The 15,664-nt window shown below is 33.8% G+C and overlaps 1 protein-coding gene across 2 annotated transcripts in view; it reads right to left on the bottom strand.

The window, feature by feature from the left end:
• Wdr36 (WD repeat domain 36) overlaps nucleotides 1-15,419 on the bottom strand; it is a 36,676-nt gene extending 21,257 nt beyond the window's left edge. For both annotated transcript variants that reach the window (XM_047556750.1, XM_047556751.1), the window contains exons 1-12: nucleotides 15,162-15,419; nucleotides 12,525-12,552; nucleotides 10,921-11,021; nucleotides 10,038-10,155; nucleotides 6,953-7,085; nucleotides 5,317-5,371; nucleotides 3,867-3,999; nucleotides 3,435-3,610; nucleotides 3,036-3,156; nucleotides 2,745-2,810; nucleotides 1,727-1,813; nucleotides 434-579 (exon numbers count right to left, since the gene is read on the bottom strand). In XM_047556750.1, coding sequence (XP_047412706.1) covers nucleotides 434-579; nucleotides 1,727-1,813; nucleotides 2,745-2,810; nucleotides 3,036-3,156; nucleotides 3,435-3,610; nucleotides 3,867-3,999; nucleotides 5,317-5,371; nucleotides 6,953-7,085; nucleotides 10,038-10,155; nucleotides 10,921-11,021; nucleotides 12,525-12,552; nucleotides 15,162-15,323 — 1,326 coding nt within the window. In that variant the 5' untranslated portion in view covers nucleotides 15,324-15,419. The remainder of the gene's footprint in view (nucleotides 1-433; nucleotides 580-1,726; nucleotides 1,814-2,744; nucleotides 2,811-3,035; nucleotides 3,157-3,434; nucleotides 3,611-3,866; nucleotides 4,000-5,316; nucleotides 5,372-6,952; nucleotides 7,086-10,037; nucleotides 10,156-10,920; nucleotides 11,022-12,524; nucleotides 12,553-15,161) is intronic.
• Nucleotides 15,420-15,664: the final 245 nt, after the last annotated feature.

Genomic DNA, 15,664 nt, shown 5'->3' with positions numbered 1-15,664 from the left:
TTACACGAATGGTATGAATCTACATTGTGTACAACCATAGAAATGAAATGATGTACCCCATTTGTGTACAATGAATCAAAATACAGTCTGTAAAAAATTAAAAGCTAAATAAAAAAATAATAATAAAAAAAGAAAATATTTCTCTGTGTTTTAGTAGAATACAAAAAAGTAGTCCCTATTTATAATGATAGCATATGAAAATAAAGCAAAGTGAAACATCCAAACAAAACAAAAAAAACCACACAGAGATGCTACTTCACAATCAACCTCAAGTAATTAATTAAATTTCTGCAAGTTGAAAAACTTGATAGCATTAGAGAATAACTTCAAAATGGTAAAACATCTTTCCACCAATATTATTAGTAAACAAGTATAATAAAACTACCACAGGAATTTTAAATGAGAAAAGATTCTAATAAACAAGCTCACTTACTGTTGCAGTGATGTCATCTGTCTTCAATTCTTTTGGTTTTAGAAAGTAAGCACCTATTGTAGATCTTTGATAATTCCAGGTTGAGCAAGATAGCTTACCTTGATGGCAAGCAATGATACCATCCCAGTCACTCTCACGAGCTTCCTCTAAACATAATTAAAATCATAAATGAAAGTGCTTTTCATTATCTCACTCATTTGCTCATCTATTATTAATTAAGAATCTAATATTCCACATTACTATCTGGTACTAGAGATACAATGGTAAAATAAACAGGCTATCTCTGGAAACAAAGAGTTTCCTATCTAATAGGCTAACTGACAAAAACTGTATATATTTATGGCGTTTTTTGATACATTATACATTGTTGAATGGCTAAAGCAAATAAACAACATCTAATAATGGATTTTGATTAGAAGAAAGAATGAGAAAGTGTAATTACATGACTATTTTATATGATTACTCAGGAAGAGTTTTAGTAAGAGATTTTGGGAGAGTAATAAATGGCTTCCTGGGAGGAGCAGTAAACAAATAGAACTTACAGTAAGAGGTGGGCAAAGCCCTCCAGAAAAAAGTCCAAGAGAAACTGAACAAGACCGAGGAGAGCAAGTAAGTGAAATGTGTTCCTGGGAGAGATGAGAGGACAAGGCAACTGGGCCACATTACAAAGGACTTGAAAGTCAAGGAGGCAAGAATCTACCTAAAACATTTTAATGAGATGACATGATTCAGCTACATGTTTTAGAAGAATCACTGAGGCTCAAAGCAAATAAGAAAGTGGTCAAAAAACGAAACAAAAAGCAATGATCAGGTTGTTATAATAACCTTGAAACAATAAACCTTAAAATAGAAATGGTGCCTATGTAGTTATTTCCTGATAGTTTTCACTCAACTATCCTATTATACATGTATACTTTTCTTAAACTCACTTCTGAAGAAGTCTGGCTCTATGACATGGTATACTAAGACCTCAGTGTACTTAGATCTTGATTAGTCATAGTTATATCTCAATTTGCTGTCTCACTTTTACCTTTCTACATTAGTGTCATTACACCAGATATGATAGAATAAGAAGGGCTATAAAATATTATTTATTAACAGCTGTTACAGAGAAGAGCAAAGCCTTAAATTTAAAATAAGTTCCTGTTAAAATTAATAAGATTAGCACATGCTTAGGGGTTACCTTCTGAACATTTATTCATATTTATAAATGTATCTTTTTTAAATGGAGGAAATAAAGAAGTCCAAAACAACAGAGGAAAGCTTTTTAAAATGCAATATGAAGTTACTTACCAGCTGCAAACTTTGTGATAGGTGGAAGTCTTACTGACATGGTATTCTGAAGTCCTTTACGTTTGACTCTCTTTTTGTTAATTAAACCTGGGGAAGAGGGAATCATTGTTATGAATCTTTCTTCATGGAAAAAAAAAAAAAAGAAAAAAAAAGTTCTTCACTGTCACATAACTATGATGTTCCATTTAAGTTAGGAGCACAATAAGGGTGCTGATATTACCACTATTATTTGTTTCTGAATTTATGGAATTAAGATACAAAAGCAAATTATAAGGTATAAATAATCTTAAAAATGAGGTAAATATATTATTTGCCAATAATATGATGATCACACAACTGAGTCAGTCAAAAGAAAACACCAAATAATTATTAGAAGTAATTAAGTTTTACCAAGGCAAGTTACAGAACCAACACAAAAAAGAAAACTTGACGTATCACATTCCTAGATGAGAAGATTCTTAAAGATATCAAATCTCTCCAATTTAATTACAAGAGGAACTATTTTAGATTATCAATTAAAAAATGATCCTATAAATCACCTAGAAATATACACTTGTATGAATAGCTAGAACATTTACTTAAAAATGTGAATATTAATAAAATTAAAAAACATTTTTGTTTAAGATACCTTTCAAAAGCTGAAAACCAGGAAGAGAATAAAAGGAACCCTTTAAAGAAAAAGATGAGATGCTATTTATTTTGATGCTTTCCCTAAAATTGCTTCCATAACTTAAATTCTGCATTCTACAGATGGCTCAAGTTAGGTTGTGTTTTTTGGGTGGAAAGAATACGTTTTATCACCCAAGATGTCTAACATTTTTTAACAGCCTTATAGTAAGAAGCACTCCAATTGCTTCTATAGTGATTTTGATCTTAGGATCTTACTAGTTCCTCCTCCATACAGTTTTTATTTTACCCAAAATAGAGGAAATGTATGAAGCCTCCTACAGTTCTCACAAAATCTTGAAAAGTTTCTTTTGTGACTAGCAACTTATTTTCTATATTGCATATGACCTACCATGTCCCAAGCTCTTGTTGAATTTTTCATGTATTGTGGAAAATGATTGAAGAGTTCCATCTTGACCTATTGATATAAACAGAAAATTTCTCATCAAGCTCCATCAAAACAATGGGCCATTTGAATCACAGAGGTTATAAAACAAGATTCTACAAAAAGTTTAGTGTTATGGTTTGGGAATATTAAAGAGGAACTGCAATTTAAAAATATAAAAATATCAAAGCAGGTTAATAGTGAGCTTCTAGCTCTCAATATCTACTGAAGTACTAATGGTAGAAAGTAGAAACTCACTTGCACTTAGAATTTGTTGTCCATTTTGTCCATAGTATCTGATCCTGGTAAGAGGAGCACTATGTCCCATTCTGAATCTCAAAAGTCGGCCTTCACCTGTGGGACCATCAAATATCCATATCTGCCAAGAAATAAAATGGTAAGGTTCTTCTACCATGTGCTCTCTGATCTGTAGTCAGGCAGGCTACTGAACCCGAAGTGGGGACTAGAGAGAAATAAGCTACAACTCTCGCACTTCATTGCAATGTCACCTGCTATGCTTTTTATTTATCTATATCAATGTTTTAACCCATATTCCTTTCATCTTCTAACTTTGGGACTGATACATTAAAGCAGGTTTGCAATAACCAAAAGGGTAGGTCAGGAGAACCAGGAAAATGATAAAAATAGTCATAATACCCTGAGAGCATTATCAGCACCATTTGTGACAAGAAGAGGCTCTCTATGGAGAAATGTCAGTCCGGCAATTGCTGTAGATTGTGCATTTCTCATTTGACTGATTAATTTTTTATCTTCTAGGTCCCAAAGTCCAATATGGCCACAGGGGCTTCCAGCTGCCATTATTGGATGACCATCTGTTATTAAAATAAAAAATATATTTTAAAAAATAGACACCTTCAAACAAGTAAACTTAACAATTTTCTCTCCTTTTTAATTTATAAAGTTAGGACTACACACCAAAGTCTTCCTATATTTTTTGCCTTGTTTAGTTCAATATTTCATTAACATCTATTAAACTATAAGACAACATATTAAAATAATTTCCATGATCTTTAAAGAAAAACATTTTAAGTGTTCTTAACTCTCATGAATAAATATGCTAAAGATTACCTGTGCGAAATGAAATTGAAGTAATGGGTCCCCAGTCTTGACGAAACTTCATTAATGTTTCATCAAACTTAATATTGTGAATAATAACCTGACCTGACATGAGACCAACAGCAACAACATCCACAGCTGGTGCCTGAAAATTAAATTACTCAAGTTTTTATTTTCGTAAGCAACATAGCTTTAACAATTTTGATGATATACACTATTACTTGTATATCATTAAAAAAGATAATGGGATATCTTCTTAAAGAAGGGGGCAAAATCCATAAGTATTACCATTATGGCATACTTTAACTGCTATTCAAATGGAAGTATTTAGGAATGATTTTTCCAAATTCCTTCCCAGTTTAAATTCTACCAGTTGACATCCCTTCTCAACCACCAGAACAAAGCAGTCTTGTTAAGAAAAAGACACAGAAAGAAAAGTTCACTACCAATTATTAACTAGATGAACCAGAAAAAAAAGAGACAACCCCTAGAAAACATGAAGGTTTGTCATAGGTATGGCAACATACGTGGCCAACTGGAAAAGATGTAAATAATTATTTATCCAAGGTAAACAGGAAAAGCATGTAAAACATACTAAAAGGCAAAAAAAGCTTTACAATCTGTTCCAGCCATAATAATCTATGGCTGTAGTGTTCTTATAAAGACCTAACATAAGCTCTATTATGGACTTCTCTATTTTAACACAGATACAGGTATAATATCAAAAAATGGAATCAAACTAAACATTTCATTAACATGACATCAAATGCCTATTATATGTGAGACCCTGCACTGAAGATAAATAAAGAAAATATAATCCCGTGCCCTTGAAGGACTCAATCATCTGATTCCTATGGGATCTTCTGGGTAGGCATAGCAAAGTATGGTTGATGACAGTAAAATAGGATAAAGGAATGTAAATACCTGGGCAATGGATATTAGAAAGATAAGGTACAATAGCTATATGTGTCACCAACAGACTTACTAGATTTTCTGTAAACATACATTCATTCATATATATGTTTTGCTGACTTATAAAAATGAAAAGCAATTATTTCTAAGTCTACCATGAAAACACTTTGGGGTTTTGAACCCAACTATTTCAAACAGCAAATTTCAACATCCTGACAAACTTCTCTGTATGACCTTCTCTCTTGCATCACTGAACAACTAATCTCTGTTCTGTACAAAGCTCTACACTATATGCTTGCAAAATGATTAGTAAATGATTAGGTTCTACAACCACCATAGGTTTAGAGCCTAACTCTAAACACAAAGTATTCTACAAATGTTTATAGGTAAATGTGTTTCTGCTTGTTTTCAGTATACTTCCAAAACACTATTTCCTTAGTGAACAGTTATGAACTATATTATTTTGTCTTTAGGTCTAAAAACATAGCCGATCCCCAAAAGTAAAAGATTCTATTTTGCTGCTGCTTTGATTTAACCAAAAAATACTAACCTGCTGAAGAGCAGTCACTCCAACTTTCCATCCTGGAAATGTATACAGAAGCTTACTATAAGAAGAAAAATAGTTAAAACCTAGGTTTTTTTTTTTTTTTTAGGAAGAAAAACAAAATTGACTATATATTTAAAAGTAAAATAATAACAGGTGGTATTTATTAAATTCTTCACCCCACACTATTCTAAGAACATATCAACTTGTCTAATACTCAAAATAATCATATGAAGTAAATATTATCACCTTTTTCCAGAAAAAAAAAACTAGAAAAAAAAATTTGTGCTAAAATATTAAGCTAAGGTCACATGGTTAGAGTAAAAAAAAAAAAAATAGTGCAGATTTTAGACTTCCAAGCTTCAAACTGCTATGAAAGGCTACCTCATTGAAAAATTAAAATGTTTTGAGTAGAACAAAAGAATACATGAGTAAAATCCATTTTATCTAGAATGGAATCTAGGCAGATCTCATTTTTTTTTAACTGCAATTTATTTCTACAAACATCATCACTAAAGGGAACACATTCGATTTTAACTAAAATAGTACTTGCATATTATATGAACTGTTTTATGAAAACAGTTATGCTGCCCTCAGATTCGGAATCAGACCATGAATGGTTAAGTGAATTTATGGAGCAGAGATATCTGAAATCATTTTAATACTAGTGATTAAAATATCAAAATATATATTTAATTCTGCAAATGAGCATAAATTAGTCTATGCAATAATTACAGAATGGATAAAGTACAGCAAGATTGTAAACATTACACAGAGCCTAAGGAAACAACCTTAAGGGCACAGACAGCATCTCAGTCAATATCCCTGAGCCTAGTACAGAGTAGGTAGTCAGAGTATTTGCCAAATTGAACTGAAATATTGATTCAAAACTAAATAAACATTAAACCGTTTCTTTTCAAATTTACAAGGGTTTTGAAAAGAACAATGTGGGTGGTTAAATGTTTTTGTTTGCTTGTTTTAACATAATACAAAGCTTGAATTATTCCATTCTCTCTAGATAAATGTTCAAATAACATAAAGTCATATTTAAAATCAATGTAGCCTTCCCACTATATTAATATTACATATTCATCATACTGGTGGTTGTTGATGAAAGTACTTGTCCCTTGAAATCATTTCTAAATACACCAAACACCAATTTGTTGTATCATCTCTTTCCATCATTTATAAAAATCTAAAAGCTGTCCAATGCTAATCTCATAATATTACTTTATAAAGCCATCTGGATAGTTACATGGAGACTTTCCAGTTATCAAGTCAATAGTTTATAGAATTCAATGAAGATTTATGAAGTTGCTTATTTTGTGCCAGGACCACATACCACCTTTCAAATATGTGATCCCATTAATCCATAACTTCTAAGAGCCGTATTTATTGATAGTCCTCCAAATAAACAGACTTAGGAGGCTGAAACTGGGAGATCCAAGTTCAAAGTCAGCCTCTATAACTTAGACCCTGCCTCAAAATCAAAAATAAAAAGGGTTGGGTGTGACTCAGTGATAAAGCACCCCTGGGTTAAATATCCAGTACAAAAAAAAAAAAAAAAAAAAAAAGAATGCTCTAGGAAGCAGTAGATCAGGGTAAGGGGAGAAGTATGTTATTTTTAAAGTAAAATGCTTACTTGGATTTTACATTCCACAATTGCAGGCTTCCTTGTTCACTGCCCAGAAGTATTTTGTTCAAGTAGGTACTTGGATGCAAAATTGCAGAAATTTTAAAAACTGATTTATCAAAAGTCAACTGAAGGTACTCTTCTACAAAAAGTGAAAATTATAAATAACAATTATTTTTTATAAAATAGTTTGAAACTTGTTTCATATACCCATATGTTTACCATTTAATGTAAGTTAATCACACCACAGACTTATATGCTAATATAAATCAAAAACTTACATACTAACCTATAAATAACTCTCAAGAACCAAAATAAATGATAGGGAAAACTTATAAATGTCATCTAGACTGTCAAAATAATCTACAAGTTCTAATATAAATGCTATTATTAGTTTTACTACTTAAATTAGGTCACTCAGAAGATATGAAAAGAGGTGAAGTTGAGTGAAACCAAATACAGTGCTTCTCACACATTTCCACAGAGGACCCTAACACAGGAGAGGAAAAGAACTTAAAACTCTGAGAAGTGGGGGGTAGCACTGTAGGTAATTATTTGTTACAAGATTAAAAAACAAAAAAATCTTTGAAATCTTACATTTATTATATTTAAAATTAGTTTAAATTTTGCTTTCATTTCAAAATTTATTACTGAAACAATTTTTTCGCTAAATTTACCAATAAATCTGAGTACTGAAGAAGGCACACTTCATTTAATTTTTAGTTTCACAAACTATCTGGCACATTGCTAAATACTCCCAGAAGTATGTATACCCCAGGTTAGGATGCACAACCTAGGTGAAAAGTATACAAACTTTACTTTGAATACCACTTTAAAAGACCCTTGTTTCAATACCAGAACTTCAACTATACTACAAAGCAATAGTAACAAAAACAGCATGGTATTGGCACCAAAATAGACAGGTAGATCAATGGTACAGAATAGAGGACACATACACAAACCCAAATAAATACAATTTTCTCATACTAGACAAAGGTGCCAAAAATATGCAATGCAGAAAAGATAGCCTCTTCAACAAATAGTGCTGGGAAAACTAGAAATCCATATGCAGCAGAATGAAACTAAACCCCTATCTCTCACCCTGCTCAAAATGGATCAAGGACCTCGGAATCAGACCAGAGAACCTTCATCTTATAGAAGAAAAAGTAGGTCCAAATCTTCAACATGTTGGCTTAGGATCAGACTTCCTTAACAGGACTCCCATAGCACAAGAATCAATAATTGGGACAGATTCAAAATAAAAAGTTTTCTCTCAGCAAAGGAAACTATCAGAGTCTACAGAGTGGAGAAAATCTTTGCCACTCATACTTCAGATACAGCACTAATTTGCAGAATATATACACCAAGAACACAAATAACCCAATCAACAAATGGGCTAAGGAAATGAATAGATACTTCACAGAAGAAGATCTACAAGCAATCAACAGATACATGAAAAAATGTTCAACAACTCTAGTAATAAGAGAAAAGCAAATCAAAACTACCCTAAGATTCTATCTCACCCCAATCAGAATGGCGATTATCAAGAATATAAGCAACAATAGGTGTTGGCAAGGATGTGGGGAAAAAGGTACACTCATACATTGCTGGTGGGGTTGCAAATTAGTGCAGTCACTCTGGAAAGCAGTGTGGAGATTCCTTAGAAAATCTGGAATGGAACCACCATTTGACCCAGCTATCCCACTCCTTGTTCTATACCCAAAGGACTTAAAATCAGCATACTACAGAGATATAGCCACATCAATGTTCATAGCTGCTCAATTCACCATAGCCAGATTGTGGAACCAACTTAGATGCCCCTCAATTGATGAATGGATAAAGAAACTGTGGTATATATATACAATGGAATATTACTCCACCATAAAGAATGATAAAATTATGGCATTTGCAGGCAAATGGATGAAATTGGAGAATATCATGCTAAGTGAGATAAGCCAATCTCAAAAAACTAAAGGACGAATGACCTCGCTGATAAGTAGATGATAACATATAATGGGAGGTGGGAGGGAGGCAAGAATGGAGGAAGGAGGGACTGTATAGAGGGAAAAGAGGGGTGGAAGGGGTTGGGGGGGAGAGAAAAATAACAGAATGAATCAAAAACCATTACCCTATGTAAATTTATGATTACACAAATGGTATGCCTCTACTTCATGTACAAACAGAGAAACAAGATGTATCCCATTTGTTTACAATAAAAATAAATTAAAAAAAAAAAAAAAAAGACCCTTGTCTCACTACAAATAGCTCCCTGAAGACCCTGGGTCAATGTGTTGCTCTAATAGCAATAAAAAAAAATCTAGGTTATCAGTATCAAGAGAGTTCCTGAGACTTTATGAGCTAGATTCTATAACTTTATAACGTTTTTTAACATCCCCTTGAAGGGAACATTTTTGGAATTCTGTTACCCCTACTTGAGCAAAGATAAAACAAAGGGTTATCAATTTGTATGAGAATACAGAAGAACTCCCAGAAGGCAATCTCTAGAATGTTGAATGTATTGAACAAGCTAAAAATGTAAACAGATTAAAGAACTTAAAAACATTCAATTTATGATGAACCGGTCTTTTTTATTAAGGAAAGTTGGGGAAATTCTGGTGATAAAATGCCCAACCTTTGAAAATACACAGTCTCTTAAACATATCTAGCAGTTCCACTGTATATCAGTTAAAAGACACTGACTCATATCCTTCAAAAAAAGGCATATGTTTTCCTTCTGATTTATAGAACCTTCAAGTTTACTATTAGCATTTCCTTTTGAAAGCTGAAAATACCAAGAATTTCTCAGGTGTGAACATGTATCAAAATCCATTCTAGAGAGAAAACAAGTTACTAATTTTGAAGAACTGTAATGGAAAATATATAAGTTGAAATAAGCACATTATAGAAGTTGTAAGTGGTTATCTATTTCCTATTTAGAAACTTTTCTCTTATAGATGTTAAAAATTACCTTTTTTTTTTTTTTTTTTTTTTTTTACTGTTTGCATGTGAAACCTCTGGTATAGAAGTTATGTTCACACAGATTTTTAACTATACACACACAATCCCAAGACAAAGCAAATTAGTTAATTCTTACCTTCTGAATATATGTGCCAAATAATAAGAACGCTGTCAGCATCAACAGAGATAATGTGATCCCCAAAAGGTTGCAAAAGATGAATATCTGCCTTATGACCCTTAAAGGTATGTACTATCTACAAAGTTTAAAATAATTTCACATTAGTACTCATTCATCAAGTAATATTATTCTCCAAAAAACCATGCTAATCCTAAAATATTCATGTTAAGAAATGTAGTTCAATTTTTGATTATACAAGGCTATACAAACAAATATCAAGGAGTCAGACACATTCATCTGCTCCTTCAGCCAGTTCAATAAGGAAGAAAAGCATGGACTAAGAACAAAGAATTGAGAACTCTAGGGCTCAGCCTTCCTATTGAGTTTAGGAAAAAGGCATGCATATATACCTAGGTCCCTCACTAATTTGAACAGTGTAACTCCCTTATTCTAAAGAAATGGTATGTTCTAGATGGCTGACTTCTAAAATTCCATCACCAGCTGCCTTCCAGATGAGATTAGAGAGGGGAATATCAAGTAATTCTTCCCTGTACCTTCTTGCTTTGACACAGAGACACTAACCTTTGTAGTAACTGATCCGTCCATCACTATAACCCCCTCTTCATGGTTTCAGTTCTCACCAAGCTTCAATAACATTAATTTTTTCTCCTTTGTCCTTTATTCCTAGGAGTGGTAATAGCTTCCCAAAGTTGACAGCCTCTGATGCCTTCCTATCCCTAACCATGACCAAACCTAGAACTCCTTCATTAAAATGTCTCCATATGAACCACAAAGGTATATCTATACATACACATATAAGTGAAATCAATTTTCTCTTCCTCTAGAAAACAGAATATACATTAGAAATTGGTGCAAGTTGAAGCAGTTCAGTGATACAAACCTCTTTATTACGGGCAAATGCAGAAAAAATATTCCCATAAGCAGCAAAGACTAGTCTTCCATCAGCTGCCATACAGCAGATATCCTGTGGAACAGAGTTACCTAGAATATAAAAGAAACGGGATTTGTAAGAAATAGAAACCTTAAATATACATATAGTATTTTTCATGGATATAATTTTTTAAAGTACATTTAATAAAAGAAAACTGAGAATCAGTATAAAATTTTGATTTCAGTGTTGCAAATGTTAAGATTTATAAACATAACATAATGCTAAATAGATAAAAAGAAGCTTTTTGAAGTATTTGGAAAAAATCATCACTTAATATGTAAAACTGACAGATGGTTGGTCAGCCCTTCTGTAAACACCTTCAAGAACATCAAGTTTATTAGTAACTTTGAGAAACATATAAAAGTAAATCAAAACCTAGATCCACATCTAACTCTATCCTTTGGAACAACTATAAGAAACTCCACATATATTCTTCATGTTGAACCTTAAAAATAATTAAAGATAATACAGTTTCTCCTCAGTTTTCTCCAAGGTAAATATGCTTATCACCTCTAGTCATTCTTATATAACCTAATTTCTTGATTCCTCTCTCACTAATAAAATCATGGCACCCCTTTTTTCTTTCCTCTTTTGGGGTCAGGGAGATTAGCAGATAGAGGATGATCTTAAGTATTTTTTATGTGCATACTCCATTTGGGAATTTAGTTTCCATAATACTTTTTTTATAGGTTTATCATTCACTTTTCTATTCAATTTAGGTTATACTGTCTTCTAATCTTTTCAAAATTGTTTTTCAGACATTCACAATGGATTTCTCTCACAAGGATCCTATTTGAAAATAAAACTAGTACCTCTTAGCTTTGAAGCCCTTTATTCTATTAAACAGTTCTAAGAAAAATAAATACACGTCCACTGGGAAAAAATACACAAATATGAGACTCTTTTTTATAGTAGCAGAAATGATGAAAAATCAAAAACTATTTAATAACCACCATATCAATAACTGATTCAGGCAAGTCTCATCACTAAAAGCTAACTAAACACAGCAGGTAAAACTTGGAAGAGCAACAGCATATTTACAGATCTTAATACATCATACCATAAGACACTTATTAACCACAAAGAACAAACTAGTAATTTTAAAACAGAGCCTCCCGACAGATGTCACCTTAAGCAAAAAGTCACTACCAGGAATAGGGTTAACCAGCAGCATATGCCTAGTGATAAAATCCACTGAGAATTCAGTATCATTTCTTCGTTATTCCTGCCAAACTACATAAATCTATGAAGATTTATGAAGAATCTATGAAGAACCATCAGAAAAACTCAAACTGAAAGTTATTATTCAAAAAAAGAATTAATCACGATGTGGTGAAAAACAAAGAAATTCTGAAGAAATACTCCAAAATAAATAAATAAATAAGACACGTGACAAATGAAAGCAAAACATGATAGTGACCTAGGTTTTTTTTTCCTATAGAGGTTTATTAGACATACACACTGGATTCTTTATACATTCTATAAGGCTTAAACTATGTCAAAAAAATTTAAAGATACTAAGCATGCATAAATTCAGAATAAAATTCACTTACTTACTGAAACCAGACTAAGTTTCTGAACCTGTTTAAAGAAAGAAAAAAGGATTAATTTTTCATTAACAAAAACAATTTTATAATAACCTAACACCTTAAGATTAAAATATAATCTCATAGGTAAATTTTCTATGCTGTCCTTCCTTGAAAAGATACTAAATTTTGTTATCAGGAAAGTTATATTTTCAGCTATTTCACCAACAGTGGTGATGTAAGTAGGCAAAGGGTTTCTGTAATGAGCCAAAGAATAAATATTTTAGGCTTAGCAAGTCATACTGTGTTGCACTGACTCAACTCTTAACATTGTTTCATGAAAGCACAGATGTAATAAATAAACATACACCAGTATATTCCAATAAACTTTTTGATTTTCCCTCTAATCTTTAGAAAAATATCAAAACCATTCATGACTCATGGGTCATGTAAAATCAAATAGTGGTGGGGCTGAATTAGCTATATTACTATAATTTGCTGATTCCAATATATGGTTACAATCCATCTGTGTGAGCCTGAGGAAAGTTACTTTTCTTCCCTGTGTCTCAAATTCCTCATTTATAAAATACAGATTAAAATATGTACCTACTTTATGGGATTATGAAAATTCAATGGGATTGTGAGTAAATTTGTGTAAAACAGAGTAGAACCAGTCATGAAATAAATGATCAATGTTAGCTGCTATCACCACCACCAAGAGCAATTCATACCTTGTCTAGTTTCTGTGTACAAATGCTTATATGTAGGATATCTGACCATGGGCCATAGGAGAGAGCCCCTGAAGAACAAGTTAATGACTTGGGATCATTAGTGCCATTATGTTTACCCCCAAGTTATTTTCACTTTCAGATATCACAGCCCAATAAATTGGTTGGTATAACGCACACATGGTCCTCAGGTAATAAGCATTTGTACGCCATATCACGGTACATTTTAAAAAATCCATCATTCCCACCCCGGAAAAGAAAGCATCACCAGTGTAAGAACTAAAAGACATCTTAAAACACATTTTTATGACAAAATTTCAATGTGCAGATAATAGTGAAATTTTTATATAATGTATAAAGATGTTACTCTCCTAACCATAGAGTTTCTCTGGAAGAGCAAGGGGGGAAAATATGTTTGTGCTCAACAAAATGTCAGGAAAGACAGTGTACCAAAGATAAGATTTCAAGAGGAAATACAGAATTTTGAGACTTTTAAGTCTTTCTGGGAACTTTGATGTGGAAATATGGATGTTTCCATTAAGGGAATGTTGAAGAACTGCAAATAAATTTGACATAACTATTTACACAACAAAGGCAGTAAATTATTCATTTCTTTATTGAAGGATTTATTTAAATAAAATGTGATTAAATACTTAAAGATGGAAAAAAATGTTTTCTTTAAGAGAGAAAATTAGAAGTCACGTTTCAGGGAGGAAACTTGAGTAAAACCAAAAACTGGCAAGAAGGAAGAAGTGTAGAGAATGGTATCAATAAATACTCCCACAGAAATAATGATGTCACTCTAACCCAAGCTTTCTCCATTACTATCCTAGGCTTCCAGAAACCCACTGCTCTTTGCCTCATTCCACCTTTTTCCTTTTGCATAAACTCAACTGGCTCCTAGCTCTCATCTCTTCTTGCTAATAATTCCTTTGATTTTCACAATTCTTCAAGGAAAACAACCCTACACCATGCTTTCCAGAAAAAGTGCTTAATAACAGTAGCTATTATCATCTTCATCATGTTATCTTCCTGCTTTCACACAACTTACACTCTTTTGGAGAAGACAAAGAAATAACAACAAACGACTATTTCAATGAGTGATGTTTTTAAAGGAGAAAATCCATCACTAATAATAAGCAGGAGGGTCATGGCAAGTAATTTTAGTTTCCTAATATTGACTTTCCTAATTTATATAAGGGTGCTACAAAATTGCTAAACACTACCTTGCAAAGAAACATTGCTGCAAGACTGAGAGTGAAATCGTGCCAGCTATTCAAGGTTGAAAACAGACGCTCAGGGGAAGTCCGGAGAAATTGGATTGCTATCGAATATGAAGAACCCCTTAAATCACAATCTCACCTTTAAGTCCTCCTAATGTATTTTAGTCTGGATTTCTAACCCAGTTTGTGTGATCAGTAACACAATAAGGGGGCTTGCAAGTCGTCTTCTTGCAAGAAATTAAAAATAAGTACAAAGCGACAAGTTCCTTTTGGGCTGCGGAGGTGGCTCAGTTGGTAAAGTGCTTGCCTTGCAAGCACAAGGCCCTGTGTTCGATCCTCAGCACCGCAAAAAAAAAAAAAAAAAAAAAAAAAAAAATTAAGGAGGGTAAGGGCTTAATCTTACTCATATTCGCATCTTCAGGGAGGATCAATAAATATCTACTAAACAAATGTGATGCCGTAAAACTGAGACGTTCTCAAGTATTCATCCCTCAGCCAGGTGCCCTCCGAAACTCGCCCCCAGGTGCAACTGCAAGAGCTAAATCAGCACAAGGATTAAATGAGTACGGTTAAACAGAACAGGGTGGGGTTACCGAAAAGAAGGGCAGAAAGGGAAATCCTTGGTAGGTGGGAGGGGAGAGCGGGACTGCCCCAGGACAGAGCTGGGAGCCAGGGAGGGAAGTTCTCGGGAAAATGGCAAAGAAACCACTCACGTCATACGTGTGGAAGCTCTTGCCCACGCAGGTCGTCACGTAGAATCGGCGCTTCAGCGAGCTGAACCGCACCACGTGCGGGATGTCGTTACTAAAAAGCCCTAAGGCCCGGAACCCCGCGAACAGTGCGCTCGCCATGCAGCCTTCCACGGAGCGTTCCATCTCCGCCGTCCCTATTCCTTTCCGCTCTGGTCCAGGTGGAGCCGGCGCCCGTAGCACTTCAGCAACTCTCGTGGACCAACCTTTGCCAGAGCTGGAAACTTGCGAGCGCTTCCGGTAGCTGCTGCCAATCGCGTTTGTGCAGACTGTCCTTAGTGCAACACGCAAAGAGCTCCCTCCTCAGCCCGCATGAGAAGGGCGGCTTTGGTTCCGTCCATCTCCGTGTCCTGCCCGTCGTGCTGTGGTGCGCTCGAGCTCTGTTGCTTCCGGAACCTTGCGGTTGGCGAGCGGCAAGGGAATCGCTGCGCCCTGGAGGGCTGAACCTGTAATTATTAAAAACGTAT

The sequence above is a fragment of the Sciurus carolinensis genome, chromosome 6 (genome assembly GCF_902686445.1).
Source record: "Sciurus carolinensis chromosome 6, mSciCar1.2, whole genome shotgun sequence".
NCBI lineage: Eukaryota > Metazoa > Chordata > Mammalia > Rodentia > Sciuridae > Sciurus > Sciurus carolinensis.
The sequence above is the reverse complement of the archived record's forward strand: the minus strand, read 5'-3'. Positions and strand labels throughout refer to the sequence as shown.